At 41.6% G+C, this 23,061-nt stretch overlaps 1 protein-coding gene across 4 annotated transcripts in view; it reads right to left on the minus strand.

Moving 5' to 3' along the window:
• LOC124861726 (plakophilin-4-like) overlaps positions 1-23,061 on the minus strand; it is a 51,570-nt gene that overhangs the window by 7,873 nt on the left and 20,636 nt on the right. For all 4 annotated transcript variants that reach the window (XR_007036728.1, XR_007036727.1, XM_047355654.1 and 1 more), the window contains exons 7-16: positions 22,103-22,562; positions 14,715-14,885; positions 11,023-11,224; positions 9,664-9,796; positions 8,750-8,963; positions 5,266-5,449; positions 3,199-3,316; positions 2,056-2,250; positions 341-514; positions 69-219 (exon numbers count right to left, since the gene is read on the minus strand). Coding sequence is in view for 2 of the 4 variants with exons in the window: in XM_047355654.1 (XP_047211610.1) it covers positions 69-219; positions 341-514; positions 2,056-2,250; positions 3,199-3,316; positions 5,266-5,449; positions 8,750-8,963; positions 9,664-9,796; positions 11,023-11,224; positions 14,715-14,885; positions 22,103-22,562 (2,002 nt within the window). In the remaining 2 variants the exon portion in view is untranslated. The remainder of the gene's footprint in view (positions 1-68; positions 220-340; positions 515-2,055; positions 2,251-3,198; positions 3,317-5,265; positions 5,450-8,749; positions 8,964-9,663; positions 9,797-11,022; positions 11,225-14,714; positions 14,886-22,102; positions 22,563-23,061) is intronic.

Here is a 23,061-nt window from a genome sequence, read left to right on the forward strand (position 1 = left end):
TTTCCAGTTTGTCAGCTGAAGTGGGATCAGTCTTTTGAATGTGTGTGTGTGTGTGTGTGTTTGTGTACCTATCAGCTCCTTGTTGCGGCCATCCAGTGCCATGTTTCTGAGCGCTGTGGCGACGGAGCACACCACCCGGTCATTGTCCATCCTCAGCAGCTCCACCAGGATGGGCAAACCTTTCTCTTTGCGCACAGCTGCTCGGATGTAGGCGGAAAACTGCAGACACAAACAAATGCTGATTTTCACCTGACCTTTCAGAGAGTGCTGTGCAGAAGTCTTGAGTCATCCCTCATTTCTCGAAATGATCCTAAGTTCCTGATGAGTAGGGATGTCCTACTTTCCAGTTTCCAGCGGAGAGGTTCTGCAGAGAGCCAGCGGCGCCCTCCAGTGTGGCCGGGTTGGAGCTCTCAGCCAACAGGTTGAGGTATGGCTTCACCACCATTGGGTGCCAGAGCAGCTCCGCTCCCCTCAGAGACTGGGAGAGACCTGGGATCGGCCCGACACCGTCCCACTTCACCAAACCCAGGAGGACAGAAAGAACATCAAACTGACAGAATGTGTGGAAATACATGTCTGGATGGACTTCATTCTAGTACTTTGCAGGTTTCAGGGTTGTTCTTGGTCATTGTGTGTCTAATTTCTGATACTTTTGTCCTTTTGTTTCCTTAGGGGTGGTTGGTTAGTGTTTAATTTTTCCTACTCTCTCTCACTCTCTCTCTCCCATCATTGGTTAATTTTTGTCGTTTTTGATCATATTGTCACTGTTGTGCATCTCTATGAGGTCTAATTTGCCGTATTGTGAATATTTTGTTTGACTTAAGTGACTTGCTAAAATCTTTCTTGGTTATATTTACATTTATATTTTTTATTTAGAGTTTTGGGTCCGTTTTGACAGCTATGACATTATATTTAATCTGATCTGGTTTATTTTTTTATTTTTTTTACAGTGTTTAGTAGAGCTGCACAATATCAAATGGCAATCATCATCGTAAGATTAGTGAGGGCAACATCACACGCCTGGACACAACGTTTAGTAGCATATCTATAGCATATCTGACCAGCTGAATTCACTCTTAATTTCCCTTAATGCCCACAGCTGGGTGTATTTGCTAAGTGGTTGAGATTATAGGGGTCCTAGAGACTGGTAGGGACATTGTGTAATTATAAAGAAAGAAACGTGTCTCGAAAATGAGGGTTTATCATAATTGATATCCCTTTTGCAAATTAAATGTATTCTTGAAATGGTGCTGCCCCATTGTTTGGGGTTTAGTATCATCATGTTCTAACCATTAAAAAACATTTTACAACCAAAGCTGTCATGCAAAGAAAGGAACACCATGTAGACAGGTTGTTTATCTCATTATTTTGACTTGATATTGGTTTCTTTTTCTAATTATGTAGTCCTTGTGTTCATGCATTAATTTCATCTTTCTGTGGTTAATTTGTTAAATTAGGGTTTTCTGCATCTTTTTGTTCTGTGGTGTATTTTAGATTTCTCTTCAACTTTTGCATTCTGTGTGATACAGTTAATAGATTGATTTCATTTTTTTGTTTTCTTGGGCATTTTTGAGTCAATAAGTAGAATTTAATTTATAGAGCATTAATCCAAATGCTCTAAGTGTGTAACACAGTGTTATTGACATTAATTATAACATAAACAATCTCAACATTTGAAAAACAATGTAAATATCAAACAATTATGTTCTAAAATATTTATTAAAATGGAGCAATGATGAAAATTACAATACATAACAATATCAGTATGTGTTTAAAGGGGCTCTTGTTGCAATCAAATTGATTTTTTCTGTTGTTTTCTAAGTTAATTAAAATAAGACTTAAAGTTCTGAAGAAAACTAAAAAATATAAACTTGTTAATTTTTTTTTTACACTGTTGATATTTACTTTTGAAACTAATCTGGCTATATTTTTCAGTTTAGTCTAAAATCAAACAATTTTCTTTGACCCATAAATCTCTGAATTTAGATCAGAAAAAGACTTTTCCCAACCGAAAACCGGCAGCTTTCATAGTGTCTCCTCCATCTACCATCATACCTTGCCCTCGGGCCAGCCACTCCTCTTCCTGCCACGCCTTCTCTTCCCCCAGCATAGGTAGTCCAGCTCCTTCACTGGGGAGGAGAAACCCAGCAGGGTGTCCAGCTCCTGGTTACCGAGGAGACGGGAGGAAGGCATCTCCACCTCCAGGCGGTACGAGAGGTTCCTCAGGGTGCAGACGCTATTCTCCACAATCTGAAGGGGTAATATTTTTCTATTAACCACAGATACACTGACATTAAAATAACAAATAACAAATAATTGACCTATTAATTAATTTGGTTTTTTTTGGCTCCAAAGAAAAGGTCTTAATAAACCATGTTGTTCTAAGAATTGTGATATTTGGGCAATTTTCATAGCAAAATTGGAAATCAGGAAAATATACCAAGAGATGATCCACACACCCCCCCCCCCCAAAATATGTGGGTCCACCACTGAAAAAATCACCTTAACACTGTTGCACTGCATAATTTAGATTTTCTACATTAAATTGTGTGTTTAATTATAATTCACGTAAGTCATAAACGTGTATCTTCCCTTTTCCCCTACTTCTGCTGGTGTCCCCCATTTTTACCATACCTTTACCTATAATTAAAAAAAAACTTAATAATCTTTTTGAGACATTAGTGATGATAAAAATTAGAGAATTTACTAATCAATTTTTTAAAAACATATTTTTTATTGGTTATGAAAATGTACCCTCCTATTCCTATTCTGTGCAAGGGCCACCAATAAAAAAGTCTAGGACTGCCTCTGACCAAAATAAGACAATGTTAGCTTTAAGAATATTGCTTTTCCTTTAACATAAAATTGACACTTGACTTACTCAAACATTTTTTTACATGTGCCAGTACCAGCCCCTACGTTAAAACTTTCTAGGACCGCTACTGAATAAGAAGTTGGTTACTTTACAGGTTATCCTCCATGATGACTTCAATCTGAAATAAAAAGTGAAATCTGATCATATTAGCAGTTAAAATGCCAGTGCAGGCTGTTTCTCTAAATGCTGCATGTGAGAAGCAGTTCTTGATCACACTGTGCTGATTGACAGTCTACAGCTGATTTTGGCTCATTGGGTGCCATTCTCCTGCTGGGAATAAACTGTGAGAAATGTGACAGCAGCAGCGTGGGTCTCTGCAGCACCTTGCTGTCGTAGTCCGAGGTGTTGACGCAGGCCTTCAGGATGTGCAGCAGCGAGTCGACCAGGCCTTCGCAGCAGCGCAGCTGACTTCTCGCCTCCTCCCCTGCTGAGCTCAGGTTCCTGACACAAAAACACACATGTGGTTCAGAACACGGTGCAGTGCGCCGGTTCCCTCACAGGGTGGCCTAAAACCTGCCCAGATACAGGAAAGGAGGGAGCTGCGTCTCCAATAGGAGCAGGAGGAGAACGACTGCACAGCAGCACTGAAGTCCCACAATGCATTTCTATACCATCAATCTACCGCTTCACATCAGTGTGAAAGAAGGGAAGTGCTGCAGGCTTCACAGCATGCAGTTTGCTCTCTGTGAGCATCTAAAGGTGATGGCTTTTCCTCTGAGATCCAGATGCTTCAGGAGAAACTGTGCACCAGCTGTCATAAAGTAAACTTTGGATAAACATACTTTAGGTTTTAAAGGAGCTGCTTTTTTTTCTCTCAAACTTAATATAAACAAAGCCTTTAAATATCAGACACAGGCAGCGTCATCAACAGCTGCATAAAATCTATTTTATTGACAGGCTACATTATTATGGGGCACAATTTAATTGAATCATTAAGATGACAAATAAATCCAGACGGCAGTGCATTTTATGACTAACAAATTTAATGATTAAACAACAAGCCACTTAACAGCCTAAAAAGGCAAAATCAGAACAGATTTAATCTTTATCATAATTTGCCATTGTTGCAAATGCAAACTTCAATGTATTTTATGGAAAATCTGGATTCTATGTGATGGGCCAACACAAAGTGTTGCATAATTGTGAAGTGGAAAGCCAAAAATTAATAGTTTTCAACTTTTTTTTACAAATAAAAGTCAAAGAGGTATGGCGTGCATTCATATTAAGCCCCCCTGGGATAATACTTTATAGCTGCACATTTTCAGGGGTATAAATCTATCAGCTTAAAACATCTAGAGACTGATTTTTTTGCCCATTCTTCTTTGCAAAATATCTTAAAATAAGTCACATTGGATAAAAAGGGTCTGTGACCATCAATGTTCAAGTCTTGCCACATATTCACAATGGGATTTAAGTCAGGGCTTTAACTAGGCCACTCTAAGATGGTAAGATCCTTTGATGTGAACCATTCCACTGTAGCTCAGGCTGTCTGTCTAGGGTTTTTGTCGTGCTGGAAGGTGAACCTCTGCCTCAGTCTCCAGTCTTCTGGAGCCTCTAACACAGTGGTGTCCAAACAATTTGCACCGCGGGCAAAAATCACCAAGTTGAAAGCAATTAGATGTTTGCCTTAACTTCTTGGGTCGGATGTTTTCTATGTTGTTGGTCTGGAAAATGTTTTTAGTTTATTCCCAGCAACAAAAACGAGAAATGTCCTCTAAATACTTGAGCAGAGTTTAATGAATCGGTGTGCCCAAGTCTGATTTTGAGGAAAAAGTCGCTGGAGGTTTTTGACCACTACTTACTATGATTTTAAACTAAAAGCAAAGAAAAAACATGGTTAAAAAAGACAAATACTTTGTGTTGTAGCGAACAGTTTTCCATTTAATAAAATATAAATTCCTCATTTAAAACCTCATTAAAAAAAATATATAAAGTGTCCATCTAAATCCGCTCTAAATGCTGGAGGACCAAATTTGTACCATTCTTGAACTGCAGTAGGGGGCCAGACAAAACTATTGCCTTGGCCCATAGGCCACCCATTGGACCTGCCTGCCCTAACAGGCTTTGCCTACTGTATTGAGTCTGTATCAATCTTCCCATAACCTCTATCCCTGCTGAAGAAAGCATCACCAGACTTTTCAGATTGTTTCTTGTAAAAAAAGTTTGAATCCCAATAAAATACACTGAAGTCTGTAGTTCTATAGTGACAAAATACAAAAAAATGTATGTGTTAAAAAACTTCGGCAAGGCTTTATTTGTACGCTGAGAATAGTTTCAACATATACTGCCCTAACATGATGAATATGTGCTAATAAACTTAAACAGCTTCAATATAGGAGCCATCTATACTTGATGGATGCTGTCAGGGGTGCGTTTGATTTGCAGCTCACCTCAGACAGCCGGTGGTGTTGCGCAGCAGCATGGAGGACTGAAACTTGACTTTGTGCTCGTCGCGGTGAGAAACGGTACTCCAGCCAGAGTGCGGGATGACGACTGTGTTGGTCAGCGTGGTCAGGGCATCACGTATGATGGTCATCTTTGCCGCATCACACGAGGAGAGGTTCCACAGGACTCCTGTCGAATCAGAAAGCAAACAGATCCTTTTAATGTTAACACCTACAAATGTTCAGAAATTATGCCTAAGACATACCAACGCCATGTTTGCATGTCATAAATGACCTAAGAATATGTTTTAATATTTGTAAACTTGCATTACATTGCACAACCAGTAGGTGTCACACTAGAGCAACAGCAGGTCGGATTTTAGTCGTGATGTTTGAATAACTTTAAATAAATTTATGTTGCTCAGTTCTGGAAGCTCAACAAGAAGTTTTCATCCAAATAAGTAAACGCTTTCTTGCAGAAATAGCAGATAGGAGTAGAAGTGCAGCACTGTGCAAAAGTCTTGGGTTCTCAGCTCTTTGTTTTTTTCCTTACAAGCACCCAGACTTACTGGTAATTTTTAAGTGTTTTTTATTAATAACAGTTTGGGCTTTTGGTCTTTTCAATTTGGTTAGGGTCTGTGCTTTGGGAAGGTTGTTCTTAAACCATAATCCTAACCAGCTGGGTCCAGGTTTCAACCATCAAGCTGTTTCTAGGTATTTATAATCATTATTCTGCAATGCACCAGCACGACTGGCAGTGAAACAGTCCCACATCATGACACTGCCACCACCATGCCTGCCAGTTAAGACAGAGATCCTAGGTTTCAAAGCCTCAAACTGTCTCCTCCAAACATACGTATCATATACATATACGCATCATGGGCATGATGATTTACATATTTTGGGATTTTGAAGATATGTTTAAACAGCTTTTTTTCCAGGGTGGAATGATTATACAACTTACAACAGCAATGTTTCTTAAAAACAAGAACTAGGTGCACAGGTTTCAATTTACTGTGGATTTCAGGAGAGGTTATAAATATTTTACATATTTCTCCAACTGGCAGGGAACCAACCCCAAAGCCTGATGCTGCCACTATCATGGTTGACAGCTGGTACAGAAGTCTTTGGCTTGGAAGCTTTAAATTGACTTGTCCAAACATACTTTTTGTATCTGCTTTTCCATATGTATAGTTGACCTCCTAGTACTTGAACGGTGGCGTTGGAGTTAGTAGTTCCTGGGTTGTTCCTGACCTCTTTTCAATTAAAAGTGACAGTTGAGTCCTTTCCAGACCACGGTAAAGATGAGACACATGTGAATAAATGGATGATCTTGGAATCTGCACTGCTCTAGCAATGGCTTGAAAAGACATTTAAAAGTTTTGAAACTGTTCAATTCTCCTTCTTAAAGCTTCATTGAGCTCTATGAGTGCTGTCAAACAAAACTCATTCTTTTTCTTACAAAACAAGAAAGACTAAGTGTTGATTTAAACATGCAGGTACGTTTCCTAATGTTGTGCACATTATGTGGATGTTGGGAGAAGAACATCTTCTAAGAAACAGAGCACCCTGCACCCACATAGCAGCTCTATAATCATCCCAGTCCTGGGCTGAGTATTTATAAATAGCAACTCTCTGAAGCTTCTCAATATAAGGACTCTCCTCTGTGTTTCTGAGGGTCTAACAGCTTCTGATCTGCTGCTGTTCAGCAGTATGGGCAAAGCCATCGGCTTCCAAAGCACATTATCTGAGCATCTGTCCCAACGACTGTGCCGAGATCCGCTACGTCAACAGTGAGCGGCGAGTGTTTAAGCCTCTGCCACTCTCACTTCTCACTGAACAGCCGACACATGGATTAATACAGCGCCTGCCAGCCAGCCAGCCAGCCAGTTAGACGGCAGCACAGAGCAACACTCTGCCGGCGAGCCGGCCAGCTGGCCAACAGACCTCGCAAGCAGGAACACACCCACGCCCATCACAGATGGATTTCAGTGTCACATTAGCATTTGGAGACAAATTTTAGTCATTTGGAGGCTGAAATCACATGAAATCAAAGGTCTGATATAATAAATATTTATCTTTAGGGCTTAAAATCACTGAAATGTAGTAAATTAATTTGATTGCAAGGAGGCCAGACCATTGATATATCTTTCAAGGTGCATGTCTAATACATAACTTATTGTATCAAATGATATTGTACCCTATTGTGTCAAAACGTATCATACCGTGTGTATCTGATGTCACGCAGTGTACCAGGTTGTACCATTCCCTACTGCATCAAAACATGTATAATATTGTACTAAAACATGCTGTAGTAGAGGAAAATATATCAAAACATTTTGCACCATATCATATGTATCATGTGGTCATATATCAAAACCTTTCACAACCTGAGAGTGCAATATTGATGTTGGATATTACGACGTTGATACCAATGGTTATAAATCTAAATTTCCGTCACTTCTCGCTTTCTTTCCATCATCACGATGTTTACAACACTCTCCTTGAGCTTTAGCATCAAGGTCACTAAGATCTGAATTAGAGGGGGGTGTAAAACGCAGTGACATTCTAACTGGCTGTTGGGCCCAGCCAAGCGGAAAAGATGAGGACTGAACTACACACAGAGAACAATGGAGACGGGTAAAACATTCCCAAAATCCACAGCATTTACCCACTTTCATGACAATGCCCAGGAAGGAGCACTTACAGCTGGAATCCCCGTGTTGTCATAGAGCTACAAAACTATGCCGCAGATCTCCACAAGTTGCACTGGGGAAGACACGCGCCTGAATGTCTTGATCTCACTGGCCCAGTAAAACAATGCATCTTCATAAAAACCTTGGATCCAAAGTAAAGTACAGTCTGCTGTCTGTATATCCAGTGATCGTGACCCGGCTGAAAATAAGGCTAGCAGCCTGAAACAGTCTGTCTCGGCTCCTGCAGGAAGAATCTTATTATAGATTCCCCAAGAAGAGACAGGTTGTCTCTGATTATGAAGCAGTTTTCTTTCCACTGCCCTGAAGAAGACGGCATTGAACCGACCGCCGTGCCTCCTCTGTTTTGATTAAAATGACCAACCTTGGCACATATAATAGTTATTCAAAGGCAAAACAAACCTCCTGTTGCACAACATGGCACATATATTAAAGGCATGCAGAAGTGATGCATTGCACCTGGGATAATGTAGCCTCTCAAATATTGCATCCAAGCCCAGTCCTTCATGATCGTGATATCACACACATTGAAACTGAGATGATTGCAATTCAATATGTTGGTTGCTCTAAAATATTTCAAATCGTATACTATATAAGTATATCAAAACGTGACTAATCACTAATTAATATTTCGTAACACAACATATTGTATAACAAGTCTCATCATATTGAATCATAAAGAAAACTATTGTTCTGGACAATATCAATACCTCAGAAAAGCATTTATCTAAGTATCTATCTGTTAGCTTCGATTTAACCGAAGCTAACAGACCTACCGGTGACCAGCTCGCGAACTTCGTTGTCGGTTGTTTTCCTGAGGAGGCGCAGCAGAGCAGGAACACCACCGCAGTTCCTCAGCGCCACCTTGTTGTTGTCGGTGGCTTTGCTGTACACCAGGTTCCTCAGAGCTCCGCAGGCGCTCTTCTGGACCTCAGGTGTTTTATGATCCAGCAGGTCCACCAGGTGTTGGATCCCTCCCAGGTGGCAAACCTACAGATCCAAGACCAGACAGTTCATGTCATTCCTTTGGCACAATGTATATCCTGATATTCCTAATTCTGCTCAGTCTGTGGATTTAGTGTTATTTATAGGCTATTAAACTGCTATTTGTTTTATGCAGTGCTGTTTTTCTGACACGTTCTGTAACAAAAAACACAAATGCAAAAGCATCTCCTCTGTTTCTCCTCTTCTATCCATGTTCAAACCGCGGCTGAAAACATCTGATTCTGGCAAAACGAGCGGGGGCATGTCCAAAGGAAAAATTAAAGGTCCATCTTCAAGCAAAGCAGCAGCATTAAAATACCTTTCGTATCGAAGCCACAGTGATAGTGTTAGCTACAGCAGTGGAAGCAGAGCAAGGACAGAGTTTGCAGAAATGTTGGCACCGATGTCAGGGAAAGTTTGTTTGGTGCACATGGTGCTTTGGCTCTGACTCATTTCATAAAGAGTCAAATTTAAATTCTATAAGCTGAGAATGCCCAGAGCACTGATACACAACGGCAGACCATGCCAAGTAAAATGAAAAATATCTTAAATAACTGGTTTTAGGATAATATAATTGTATTTACTACATCAACCTTGAGGGTAAATGCCTTCAGTAGGACCTGGAAGCGCAGCAGCAGGTTTTCGTACATGAAGAGTGACGCTTGTTTTTATCCAGACTGCTGCTCAGCGGTCTTCGCCACCTTACCTCCACCTTGACCCTGTTGTCTCCGTAACACAGGTGCTGCAGGTAGGCGGCTGCATTGGCCTGGACGGAGGGGAAGTGATGCTGCAGCATGTGGATGACCTCTGGCAGTTCAGGGTCACGCCATGCAAACTCCCTGAGGAGAGACAAAGAGACAGTTCCTGGCACTTTGATTTTCATTGCAGGTCAGTTTGTAGCTTTTGCAGGTCGATTTCATTTCATTCGTTTTTCAACTCGACCTAACTTCCATTTCTAAATTACATACATAAATTTCTAAGTATCTCCCAAAGCACAAATATTTACTGTAATGCCGTTAAAGTTCAGCATTAAAAGCTCCAAAACAGTGTAAAAACCCACTCTTAGAACCACAGAAACTGTATGTAAATGCATGCGTCTGCAGGCTCCAGTCATAAACTCCAAAACAATGCATCTAATTTTCTAGATGTGAGTTGTTAATTTTATTATCAGTTTTTAGCTTATTTTGTTGCAGTAATAACGTCATTATCTTGTTATATTGAGATAGAATGACCTGAGGCTTGTTACAGTTTTACTTTCTCATATGTAGGGCAGACTTTAAATCCATAGTGTTGTGAAAAAGTATTTGCCCCCTTACAGATTTGCTTTTACTTATGTTTTAGATCATCAAACTAATTTTTATATCAGACAAAGATAACCTGAGTGGAAACACTAAATGTTGTTTAGTTTTCAAATGATGAAAAATTATCCAAACCAGCCTGGTTCTATGTGAAAAAATAATTACCCACTTGTTCCTAAATCATAAATTAACAGTGATTAACCAAATATTTTGGTTCAGTTACCCTAGCCACCAAATTCTGATTACTGCAGAACAACACCATGTCCAGATCGAAATAAATGCAAGAACAGATGAGTCATGGCATCCAACAGTCTGTAAAGAGTTATGAAGACACTTCTAAGCTTTGGGTCTCTGGAGAACCACATTTAGAACCGTCATCCACACATGGAGAGAGCTGAAGCCGTAGTGTGCATCACGTTGCATCTGGGGTAAAACTAATAGCACCTAACATCATCCTGACAGTCAAACATGGTGGAGGTAGTGTGATGGTCTGGGCCTGCTTTGCTGCTTTAGGACCTGGACGTCTTGCTGTGGTTGATGGAACCATTAATTCTGCTCTCCAGCAAAAAATCCTGATGGAGAATGTCATCAGTTTGCGGCATTAAGCTCAATGTCACAAGCACACCAACAAGTCCATCTCTAAATGTCTCAGAATTACATAGGGAAGGTTTTTGAGTGGCCAAGTCAAAGTCCAGTTTCAAATCTATTCTAAACACACCGTTCACCCTAAAAAAAAATCCAATGTGGCTGACTTAAAACAAAAGTACCTGGGGTCCTTATGGATGCTTTCGATAGATGGCGTGCGAGTGATGACCCGGTCCACCAGAGCAGAGTGCCTGTGGGAGTATACAGGCTCAGTGGACACCCTGATGGAGTCGACGTAAGCAGCTGCTGAGCTCAGCCCGTAGCTGCTTCTTTGGTACGGCAGCGTGCCGCAATGGCTTGTGGTCCGAGGAAGGGTCCCCATACCTGAGGGTGCAATAAGACAAAGCAAACAGGTTTTGGATCAAGAAGTAGCATTAAAGACTACAAAACACAGGCACAAAGATGAGACATATTATGTGCTTTAAAAGGCTGTGAACCATTTAAATTGAACGCAGTGTCTGAAAGGCAGCTTAAATAACAACTAAACAAAATTAAAATGGCTCCTTGGGTCTTTCACTATTGCTCTCCACAGAGCGCTCAGCTTTAATTCTTTCCATTAGGAAGCTGCAAAGGAAAATGAAAGGCTGCAGCCTAATTAAGAGCTGACCTCAGGGAGCAGTAATAATCACAGCTTCCCAGCCTGCAAACCACATTTTCCAGAGCGATTTTAAAAGAAATGATCTGAGGAGAACGGAGCTTGGTCTTAAGACCAAGGGAGTGATGAACTTTGGTAAAAATCAGGGCTGTTTTTGTAATTCAAATAAAGTATTGATGCAAATTACAGCACTGTAAGAAATCTGGAGTCATCTGTTCTTGAAGACTGATGCCAAAAATAATTTTCTTTCTAAAACTGGGACTGGATTAACTAGTACAGCTTATTTGGGTAGCTAATTCTTGTCAAAACATCAGGACAATTCATAGTCGTACATGAACACAGCATATAGTCAAGTCAAGTTTATTTTAGCGCTTTTCAGCAACAAGGCACTCAAGGCGCTATAAATAAGGAAAAACGTTACAATGATACAGAAAATCAAACAACAGAGGTAATTGAAAAAAATAAAGAGAATAGAATGATGGATAAGAAAATGAAAGGAAAATTGGACTGAAAACGTAACTAATAATGTTTAGATGGCACAGTCAAAGGCCACTCTAAACAAATAAGTTTTTAATCATAATTTAAAGCAACTTAGGGTTTTGGTGCTTTTACAGTTTTCTGGGAGTTTATTCCAGATTAGTGGAGCATAAGAACTAAAAGCTGCTTCTCCATGTTTGGTTCTGGTTCTGGGTGTGCAGAGTAGATTTGAGCCAGAAGACCTGAGAGGTCTGGGTGGTTGAAACACTGACAACAAGTCTGTAATGTATTTTGGTGCTAAGCCATTCAGTGATTTATAGACTAACAGAAGTATTTTAAAGTCTATTCTCTGAGCTACAGGGAGCCAGTGTAGGGACTTTAGAACCGGGGTGATGTGCTCCACTTTCTTAGTTCTAGTGAGGACGCGGGCAGCAGCGTTCTGCAGCTGTCTGATTGACTTTTTAGGCAGACCTGTGAAGACACCGTTGCAGTAATAAATTGTACTAAAGATAAACACATGAATTAGTTTTTCAAGGTCCTGCTGAGACATTAGTCCTTTAATCCTGGAGATGTTCTTTAGGTGATAGAAGGCCGACCTTATTACTGTCTTTATGTGCCTCTGAAGGTTCAGGTCTGTGTCCATCACTACACCCAGGTTTTGAGCCTGACTGGTGGTTTCTAGCTGTATTAACTGAAGCTGTGTGCTAACTTTTAAACGCTCTTCCTTTGGTCCAAAGATTATTATTTCAGTTTTGTTTTGATTCAGCTGAAGAAAATTTAGGCCCATCCATGCATTGATTTCTTCTAAGCATTTACCCAGCGCTTGAATGGGTTCATGGTCACCTGGTGACATCATAACATATAGCTGTGTGTCGTCTGCATAGTTATGATAACTTACATTGTTGTTTATTGAAATCTGAGTTAGGGGGAGCATGTAGATATTGAATAGGAGGCGCCCTAAGATGGACCCTTGGGGAACGCCACATGTGATTTTTGTGGTCTCTGATGGAAAGTTACCTACTGACACAAAAAAGTACCTGTCCTCCAAGTAGGATTTAAACCAATTGAGTGCTGTACCAGAAAGGTCGACCCAGTTTTCCAGGTGTTCTAATAAAATGGAGTGATCAACAGTGTTGAATGCTGCACTAAGGTCCAATAATACCAGCACCGTGGTTCTTCCACAGTCAGCATTTATATGGATGTCATTGAACACCTTGACAAGAGCAGTCTCTGTACTGTGGTGAGCAGGAAGCCTGACTGGAAGACATCGAAGCAGTTGGTCGTTGTTAGGAAGTTGTTTAACTGTTGAAACACAGCTTTTTCAATAATCTTACTGATGAAGGGGAGGTTTGATATAGGCCTGTAGTTCTGTAGTAGCAGCTTGTTCAAGTTGCTCTTTTTCAATAGAGGTTTGATAATTGCTGTTTTTAGTGCCTGGGGGAAAACATCTGACAAAAGGGACACGTTTATTATTTTTGTTAAATCAGAAGTTATTACAGGAAAAGCTTTCTTAAGGAAGGCTGTGGGTAAAACATCGAGACAGCAGGAAGAAGAGCTTAGTTGCTGTACGATTTCTTCTAAGATTTTGTAGTTTATTTGGTGAAATTGGGAAATTTTGTCAAAATCAGTTCTAGTTGGAGACAACTTTGGTACTGGAGTTGATGTGGATGTGCTGACTGCTCCTCTGATCTTTTGGGTTTATAGTGCCATGAAGTGGAAGGAAAAATGTTCTATGAATGAAAATCTGAACAATGCAGCGTGCATTTCCCCTTTACTCTGACAGCCCTACATCAGGGGTCAGTAACCTTTACAACCCTAACAGCCATTTTGCCTTTGGTCCAGCTAAAAAAAATATGGTTAGAGCCACAAAAGCAACATGACTCAAATAAAAAACAAATAAAATAGCTTGTTTTTATAATTCCTACAATAGGATTTTTTTTAATCAAACAATTAAATAATTTTACTTTTGTTTTTAGGTAGAATCCAATTATTTCAATGGAACATAAACGTTTTATAGAAAATGACGTCACAAAAGCAATCCACTGTCAAAACATCATAAAAAATGTATACTCCTTACATTAACAGTGTTTTTCTTTGTGGAAATGTTATGCCCATGTTGCATGAAAACACCCAAGAAAAACTGCCAAAGCTAGCATTTGTTATTACCTTTATATTTAATAAAAATCTGCTCAATTGTTTAGCATTTTGCAGAGCCCTGATCGAGATAAAATCCACTGCAACCAATCACCTTCAGAACCCGGAACACACCAATCCCAATGTGAAGCATGGTAGTGGCAGCATCATGCTGTGGGGTGCTTTTCTTCAGCAGGAACAGATAAGCAGTTCAAAGTTGATGGGAAAATGGGGGGACTTAAATGCTGGAGCAAGAGCTGCAATGGAATGGCTTAGATCAAAGCATATTCATGTGTTAGATCGGCCCAGTCAAAGTCCAGACTTATATCCCATTGGAAGTCTTTGGCAAGACTTCAACATTGGTGATCAGAACCAATTTGACTGAGCTTTTGCTTCCTGGAAAGAAGAATGGCGTCTAGATTTGCAGAGATACTTGATGTTGCTTCGTCACATAAATTCCCAGTAAAATAGATTTAACTTTGCAGTTGTAGCGTGACAAAATAAAAAATAAAAAGAGCTTGAAGGATACAGAAACATTTTTGCAACACACTGTATTCATAAAAATATTTAAGGACTGAATCCATATCTGGTAGTTCTAAGGTGTGGTACCTGTGTTTGCTCTGTAGAGGGAGCCCTGGGGGTCATGGGTGGGGCTGTGGTACAGGGGGCTTTGGAAGGAGCGGTCGTCAAAAACAGGCGTCATCTGGCAGTCTGGCGACAAGGCAGCCCTCAGCTCTGGATCTATCTGCGTCCCGTGACCAGCGTATGAGCTGTGCAGCCCTGCAGGTACACAAATCAGCACAAACATTCACCTTATTGTCTAATTATTATTATAGACCAGTTCAAAGGATTTTAATGATCTGGTTTTAGCATTTGCACACCAGCAACACAATTTTTGTGGAGGTCTTCTCTGTTTTAACTTGCAAAATCATATATTGTATTAAGAAAACTTCTTATTCATGGAGACTTTGTGCAAAAAACCCTGCATGCAATGCAGAGAAAATGCACCATGACCATGGTCATTCAGACTTTCCTGCAGGCCTCAGCATCAGCAAGTCAAACAAACAGGGCAAAGGGTTTTTCCATCCTCCAATCTCGCAGCAGATCAGCTCAAAGAGCTCTCCAATTATAAAGAGGCTTCAGGGCACAAGAGGGAGGGAGGGTAGCCTCGGTGGATCAGTTGAGCAGCTCAAGCAAAAGATTTGCACATAAAGCTGGTGATAAAGGAGCCATTTCTCAGCTGCGCTTCTCTCTTTTATGATTTACATAAATTTCCTGTTAAAATCAACAGCAGAACATAAAAATGTGAGCTTGGGACAAAGTTGGAAATTTAGGTCTTCCTTTTTAAAGCTTAGCTGCAAAAAAACAAATCTGTGATCTTACAGGATTTTAAGCCTAAAAAATGCTACAATATGCCAGAAGGAAACAGTGGGATGCTTGAAGCAGAGAGGTTTGGACCGACCCATTTATTGTTACAGCAGTTATGAAACTGGATGTTATTAAACTCTATTAAATATTAAGCGACTTGGAGTTTAATCCTTCAAAGTCCCAAGGAGAAGAAATTCTTTTCTATGTTTGTCCAAGCACATTAGGCCACCAATATCTTGTCTGGTACTCGTTGTCTTCCGCTTCATCTGGGACCGGGTTGTGGGGGCAGCAGACTCGATAGAGACACCCAGACGTCCCTCTCCCAGACACCTCCTCCAGCTCCTCCGGGGGGAGCCCAAGGCGTTCCCAGGCCAGCCGAGAGACATAGTCCCTCCAGCGTGTCCTGGGCCGTCCCCTGGGCCTCCTCCCGGTGGGACGTGCCTGGAACACCTCCTGAGGAAGGCGTCCAGGAGACATCCAATATAGATGCCCGAGCCACCTCAACTAGCTCCTCTCAATGTGGAGGAGCAGCAGCTCTACTCCGAGCCCCTCCCGGATGGCCGAGCTCCTCACCCTTTTTCTAAGGGAGTGCCCGGCCACCCTACGGAGGAAACTCATTTCAGCCGCTTGTATCCAGGATCTCGCTCTTTCGGTCATGACCCAAAGTTCATGGCCATAGGTGAGGGTAGGAACTTAGACCGACCGGTAAATTGAGAGCTTCGCTTTTCGGTTCAGCTCTCTCTTTACCACAACGGAGCGGCACAGCGCCCCCATTACTGTGGCAGCCGCACCGCTCCGTCTGTTGATCTCCCGCTCCATTCTTTCCTTAATCATGAACAAGACCCCGAGATACTTAAACTCCTCCACTTGAGGCAGGAACTCCCCTCCATCCTGATGAGGGCAAGCCACCCTTTTCCGGTCGAGAACCATGGCCTCGGACTTGGAGGAGCTGACTTGGAGGAGCCACTAATATCTTTAATATTGCATGGTTCAGTTTTTATAAATTAGTTTCTTTTATTTTCACACAATTGCACACCATCAGACTAAATAAATATAAATGTAATTAGCCATACATACTATAAGTTGGCTCTTGCAGGATTTGAACTTGATTAGTGCAGCAAACATCCTGTTTTTTCAGGTGTTGGGTATTACCTACAGACAATACCTTGAGAAAGGTTAAGGTCTTGGATTTTAAACACTTACAGGACATTAATTAGTATGGATGATAATTAAAAACAGACTGCAAACAAATCAGTTTTGATGCATGTTTTTCAAAAATCATTATCTCACCTATGAAGTCAATGTTTTCTTTATAAATCTGATGTATCGGATCTATTAAAGTAAGTTCTTAAGTGTGTCATTGCATATAAATGATATATTTCTGGATGGCAAAATCCAATGAAAACATGAACATTATTTTAAAAAATCCAGGTACTGTTTTGTTAAAAGCATCAAATAAACAGTTCACACCTCACTCACACACACAAGCACTACCTGCATCCCTCAACAACAACTCTGCAACCCCTTCCACTCTGACCCCCTGCCTGCATTAAAGATCTCTGAGGAACATGTAAATAGGTTCTTTCAGCATTAGAAGACCAGGAAAGCTCCAGGACCTGATGGTATTTCCCCCTTACTGTCTCAGAGTCTGTGCTGACCAACTACCTCCCATCTTGACCTAGATCTTTAACAAGTCACCAGAGCTGTGTGAGGTTTCTGCACGCTACAAACGCTCCACCATCATCCCTGTCCTCAAGAAACCCACCATCACGGGATTAAATGACTACAGGCCTGTCGCCCTGACGTCTGTGGTCATTAAATCCTTTGAGTGACTGGTGTTAAAACACCTGAAGGACATTGCAGGCCCCCTGCTGGCCCCCCTGCAGTTTGCCTACTATGCAAACAGGTCGGCAGATGATGCGGTCAACTTGGGACTACACTTCATCCTGCAACACCTCGACAACCCAGGGATGTACGTCAGAATCCTGTTTGCTGACATCAGCTCAGCCTTCAGCACCATCAACCCAGACATCCTCCAGCAGAAGCTCACCCAGTTGAGAGTGGCAGCCTCTACCTGTTGGTGGATCACCAGCTTCCTACAACTGACCGGTAGTGGCAGGCGAGACTGGGTAGCATCTTCTCCTGCTCAAGAACCATCAGCACCGGCGCCCCCCCAGGGTTGTGTTCTCTGGCCACTCCTCTTCTTCCTGTACACAAATGACTGCACCTCAGCGGACCCGTCTGTGAAACTACTGAAGTTTGCATACAGCCTGTATATAGACAGGAGGTGGATTATCTGATCCACCTGTGCAGTCAGAACCACCCTGAGCTTAACCCGTTCAAGACTGTAAAGATGATGGTGGACTTCCCACCCTCACCATTCTCAACAACACTGTGTCGACAGTGGATCATTTCGGGATCCTAGAAACCACCCTTTCTTGGGACGTGAGATTGTTCTCACACATAGACACGGGCAACTAAATTAAAGACTCACTAAAGGCAACTAAAGAGGTATAACCTTCCCCAGGACCTGCTGGTCGTCTTCTACACTATTATTCAGTCTGTCCTATGCTCATCCATCACTGTCTGGTTTAGCTCATCCACAAAAGCGGACAGGTCCAAACCACAATGAACAATCAGGTCGGCAGAGAAGATCATCAGGGCTGACCTTCCCTCCATCCAGGAAAAGGGCAGCTAACATCTCTGCACACCCCACACACCCTGGATACAAACTGTTTAGACTTTAACCTTCAGGTCTGTGCTACAGAGCACTGTCTGCTAAAACCAGCTGCCACAGAGACAGTTTCTTCCCTCCGGGTTGTTTCTCTGATGAACACAATGAACACCTTACAGCCTGAGTAGTCAGCTACTCAGCTGGAAACAAAATAAGCACATTGCACTGCCACTACCTGGCTTTCCTTTTCTTTATGTAAGAAAATTGGCTGTGCATACACAGGTGTACATACTGCTCGTTATTTATTTATATTGGCCAATAAAGATTATAAAACGATTCCTATTCTGAAACAGTAATGGTTCAAAAGTACCTAAAACAAAATTGTGGGGAAAAGGAAAGTTATCGTGACTCTGAATAGAGTCCTAGTAATTCCAACTTTACTGCTTCCATAGGATTTAACTGCCGCATGAAAGTAGCAGCAAAGCTGATTTTGAGTTTTGGAAGTTTGCCAGTCTGCAGCATATCAAATTACACAATTCCAAGTTGGAAAGAAGTCAGCAAGGAAGAAAAAGCAAACTTGCTGTTTTCACAAGCATCACGAGGGAAGCATACAGACACATTTTATTAACTGGTCATCAGTGTGACCACTTCAATAAAACCATAATTTGGCAATTTGCTGCTCTGGAGCATACAGGTGAGCCTACTGCTCAGCAACAGCAATGACAGAGAATCAGCTATTGCTTTCCATCAATCTGGGAATGGTTTTAAGGCCATGCCCAAACTATTTGAAGTACGTTTGTCTACAGAGAGAAAGACCATATGGTGGCAATCTCAATGCTGTCATACTCAATAGGGCAGGACATTAGAAAAACAGTGATCTACAATCCTGTTTGGAAGTCTCTTCTCTCTAAAACGAATATGGGTGCAGGAGTTAGGTTTGCAAAGCTGCCATTAATGTAAAAGATTGGACCAAAGTACTGATGATTGGTCATGATGCACACCACTGTGTCTGGAGAAAGCCAAACACAGCATATCAGCACTTCACACTAACCGTAAAACACGGTGGTGGCCACTTATTTTGCAATGTATGAGTCGTTGCTGAAGGAACTCATGGATGGAAGCATTTGTCTAACTGGTGCCATAGAGGGAAAAATCTGGAAAACAGATCAGATTTTGCCGTATTTTTGATGCACCTTATTTCAAATATAGCTCTAGCTAGGCTAGCCAGGCTGCAGTGCTAACGCTATAGCTTGCATGAATAGGAAGTAGAAAGTAGTTTCAGCCGATATGTTTTTATTTCCTGCTTTACGACAAAGCTACTAATTTCATGTTGTTCTATGGGTCGTCTGGGAAAAATACAACACTTCTTTATATAGATTTTCACAATGAAAAAGCTCATCAGTCAGCTTTTGTTTGTTGGCGGATCCCCAGGAGCCACCAGCTAAGTTACTATCATTACTGGCCTAATCATGTGGCCCCATCTATTATCTCACTTGTGTAATGTGGGATTGTCGTGGATCTGCAGGATAACCCAGAATTTGACATATATGCCACTTAGGAGGAGTGAGAGCAGGATGAAATCATGTGCAGAAGCACCATAGAGCCTTGCGACAGAAACAAACCTATATGGGTCAGAGGGAGCGGCTTTGGCCAGGATGCAGGAGTAAATCCGTCTCTGCAGCATCAGCAGAGAGAGTCATCAATAAGCAGTTAATAAAAACAGGATGAGTGATTAATCTGTCTTAATATTTGAAGAAGAAAGACCTTTCCGCATAAAGAGACGCTTGTGCCAAAGTTAAACACAGTCAGTTCAAAGCTACAGCATATGCGTTTCTTTTTGGTGGGAAATTTGCTCCGAATAAGCCTCAAAGACATTTGTAAGCCGGGCTCAAAGAAGATTCTGGCAGCAGCACAGAAATAATCCCTTCTCAAGTTGCTCAGCAAGATGCAGCTGTCTTACCCAATCAGAGAGGCACAAAGTCGGAGCACTGGATATCCAGGGATGTCAATTAGCTCCCCATCATCTGGGCAGTGAGTGGGGTTATAGGTAAATGTCAAAAACTTGTAATGATAAAGCCATCTTTGATCCGATGGTGATGGCAAGATAACAAATAAATAAATAGCTTTAACGATCGATCAGGCCAAGAAAATTCAAATGTTTTCTGGTTTGCATCAGTGTAATTTGCACCTGTTGGCTTTCAAGCCCAACAACACCGTACCAACTGTCAAGCAAAGTGGTGGCAGCATCATGTTGTAGGATAGTTCAGCTGTGAGTGTAGCATATTTGCTCTAGATGCTAAATGTTAACATGCTGGTATCAGAAGATCTATGCTTGACTTGGGGAGGGAAGTGATACCATGTTAAAACAAACACATAAGAGACAGTAATATGGTGCAGGATGTGAATTTAGATTATAGTAAAAAAAACAACCAAGCTCTTTCACAATATTTACAGTTGCATACAGACGTAAATTGAAGCTTCGGGTTTTTGCAATCTCCAGAGGATGATTATAGCCAACGCAAAGGTGAGAGTTCAACTGTTAGTCTACAGTAGTCAGAATAATAGGTTAAAGTATATCTAGAGTGAGTGTGGGGGAAAAGTCGCAGGCTAAAGTGCCTCCAACTGCACTGGAGAAGTCGTCGGGATTAAACAGATCTCAGGTTCGAGACTTTGATCAGCTCACCATCCAGTTGAGTCACAGCAATGACAGAAAGGGATCTATAAAACCCAACTTCTTGACACACTGTCAGCTAAGGATTTGGACACGAGAAGAGAGGCATCCGCAGCAGCCCTGGCTGTACCGGCTCCCACAAACACCTGAGAGTTGTCTAAAGCCAGCTTAAAGAAACGTTGATGCATGAATACTGTGGCAAGTCTCACAATAGCGCTACAAAATCTCACAAGAACAGACAAGATAGAAGAAAGGCAAAGAGAGAGGGCAATGCCAGAACATGAAACAACAGCAAAAATCCCCCCAGTTGCAAGTGGCACTGCAGTATTACACAAAGTAGATGCAGTAATGAAGGACTGCCTCCATATATTTTCAATTTCAACTCACATCAAAAGCTTGTTCAAGCATCACAATGATCGACACCTCAAAACTGGTTTTGGGATGGATAAAGCAGACTAATATTAAGCTCCCAGAAAGGCATTCCCAAACCTCAGCCCTGTTGAAAATCTGGGGATTATGCTTAAAAGCCGGGAGGAGTGATCAGACATCCAGCCAGAATGATGCAGAAGCTTTTTGATGGTTGCAAAAACCATGTGGTCAAAGTGCAACTACGATGTTTCGGCAACAACCAAGGAACAACAAAGCCCTTGTCTGCCTTCAACTTGAATATGCTGTGAAGTCAGTTTTACATCGCCATGGACTGAGAGTAGAGCACAAAAGAATCCCCTGCTGCCAAAATGAAGATCGTAGATTTGCCGCTGCCTCCATGGACAAGCCAAAACATTTTACGGTCAGACTAGAAAAATATTGTGCTCTTTGGCCACAAAAACAAGTTTGGAAGATACAGGAGACTGTCTAACCAAAGAACATGTATCAACTGTTAAACATGGTGGTGGCTGCATCATGCTGTGGATCTTTTCCTGCTCCCTGTCCATTGCCCCAAAGATTTTTTGAAGCACATCTGACCAAGTCGATCTGCGTTCTTTTTGTCTGACCCACAACAACTCCCTGGAAAAGGCAGGAATCACTACAGCATTGTTTCTAACAGTTCTCAGCAGGTTTTAAAATTACCCACATTTTAAAATGAGCATTAAGTAAGAAACCATGTAGTATTCAGCATGTCCAGCTCTAAAAAAGTTTACAACAGAGTTTTTTTAAGTGGACCTTCAAAATAGGCTAAAATATAAATCTTCGATATAAGAGTCTAGCTCATTTAGGATATGTTGTGAACGTATACAGTCATGTTAAAATGAATTAAAGATGACCTCCAGGTTTTTAACTGACCTATGAGGCTGTCTGGGCGTGGCAGGGCACTCCTCTGGTACAGGCCGTATGGATCAGCACCGTAGGCCAATGACTGACTCTGTCTGGGCAGTGTGGAGCCGTAGTGCTGAGGCATCGCCGTCATCCCTGAACGCAGCGTAGGACACCCTGTCAAAGCCCTCCCCTCAATCAAGGACAGGGTTGAGCCCTGGCGCCCCCCGCCGGCAATTCCTCCTCCATTTCCCAGGGCCTGGGTGGCATCGCTGGGGGAGGTTGGAGATGGGCAGGATGGCGGCATGGTGGTGCCGGGGAAGATGGCAGCAAGGGGTTTGGGCTCAGACAGGATGGGCGAGTCATACGTACTGCCTTGGGACGTTCGCATAGAGATGCGGGACGGGGAGACCGTTCCGGTGGTGCCACAGCCGGGTGACTGGCTCCTGGAGGGGAGGGAAGCCATTCTCCTCAACATCCGACTGGATGCCTGGGAATGAAAATAAAATACAGCTTAGTCTTCCCAATCATGTGGAAATGTGACATTTAATTAGTCTGATAAAGAGGACTTTTATTGATCCTTCCATAAATGGCCTTTAATTTTCACAGGTCATTGCATTTGTGCATCAAAGTGCACTTGTACCGAGTGGGAAATGTTAATAATTTGAGCTAATGTGCTTGAAAACCTTCTTTATGATGCAGAAAAACACAAGAACCACTTAACAGAAACCAAGACAAAGACACAGTTGTACCTTTAAAGGTTCACTAAATGAACTATAAAGAAATAAGATAAGCAGAAGAAAATCTAATTTAATTGGTAAATAAGCTGTAAAATGTGTTGTTATTTTACTCATAATCATAATACATTATATATCCTGCAAGCATTAGGATCTGCATTGGTTACACTGTCAAATATCCAATCCAATTATAAGTAAAGAGGGACGAAGATTTGCTTATGTTTGACGAAAAGTGTCACCAACCATCCAGCG

The sequence above is a fragment of the Girardinichthys multiradiatus genome, chromosome 24 (assembly GCF_021462225.1).
Source record: "Girardinichthys multiradiatus isolate DD_20200921_A chromosome 24, DD_fGirMul_XY1, whole genome shotgun sequence".
In the NCBI taxonomy this organism is placed as follows: Eukaryota; Metazoa; Chordata; class Actinopteri; order Cyprinodontiformes; family Goodeidae; genus Girardinichthys; species Girardinichthys multiradiatus.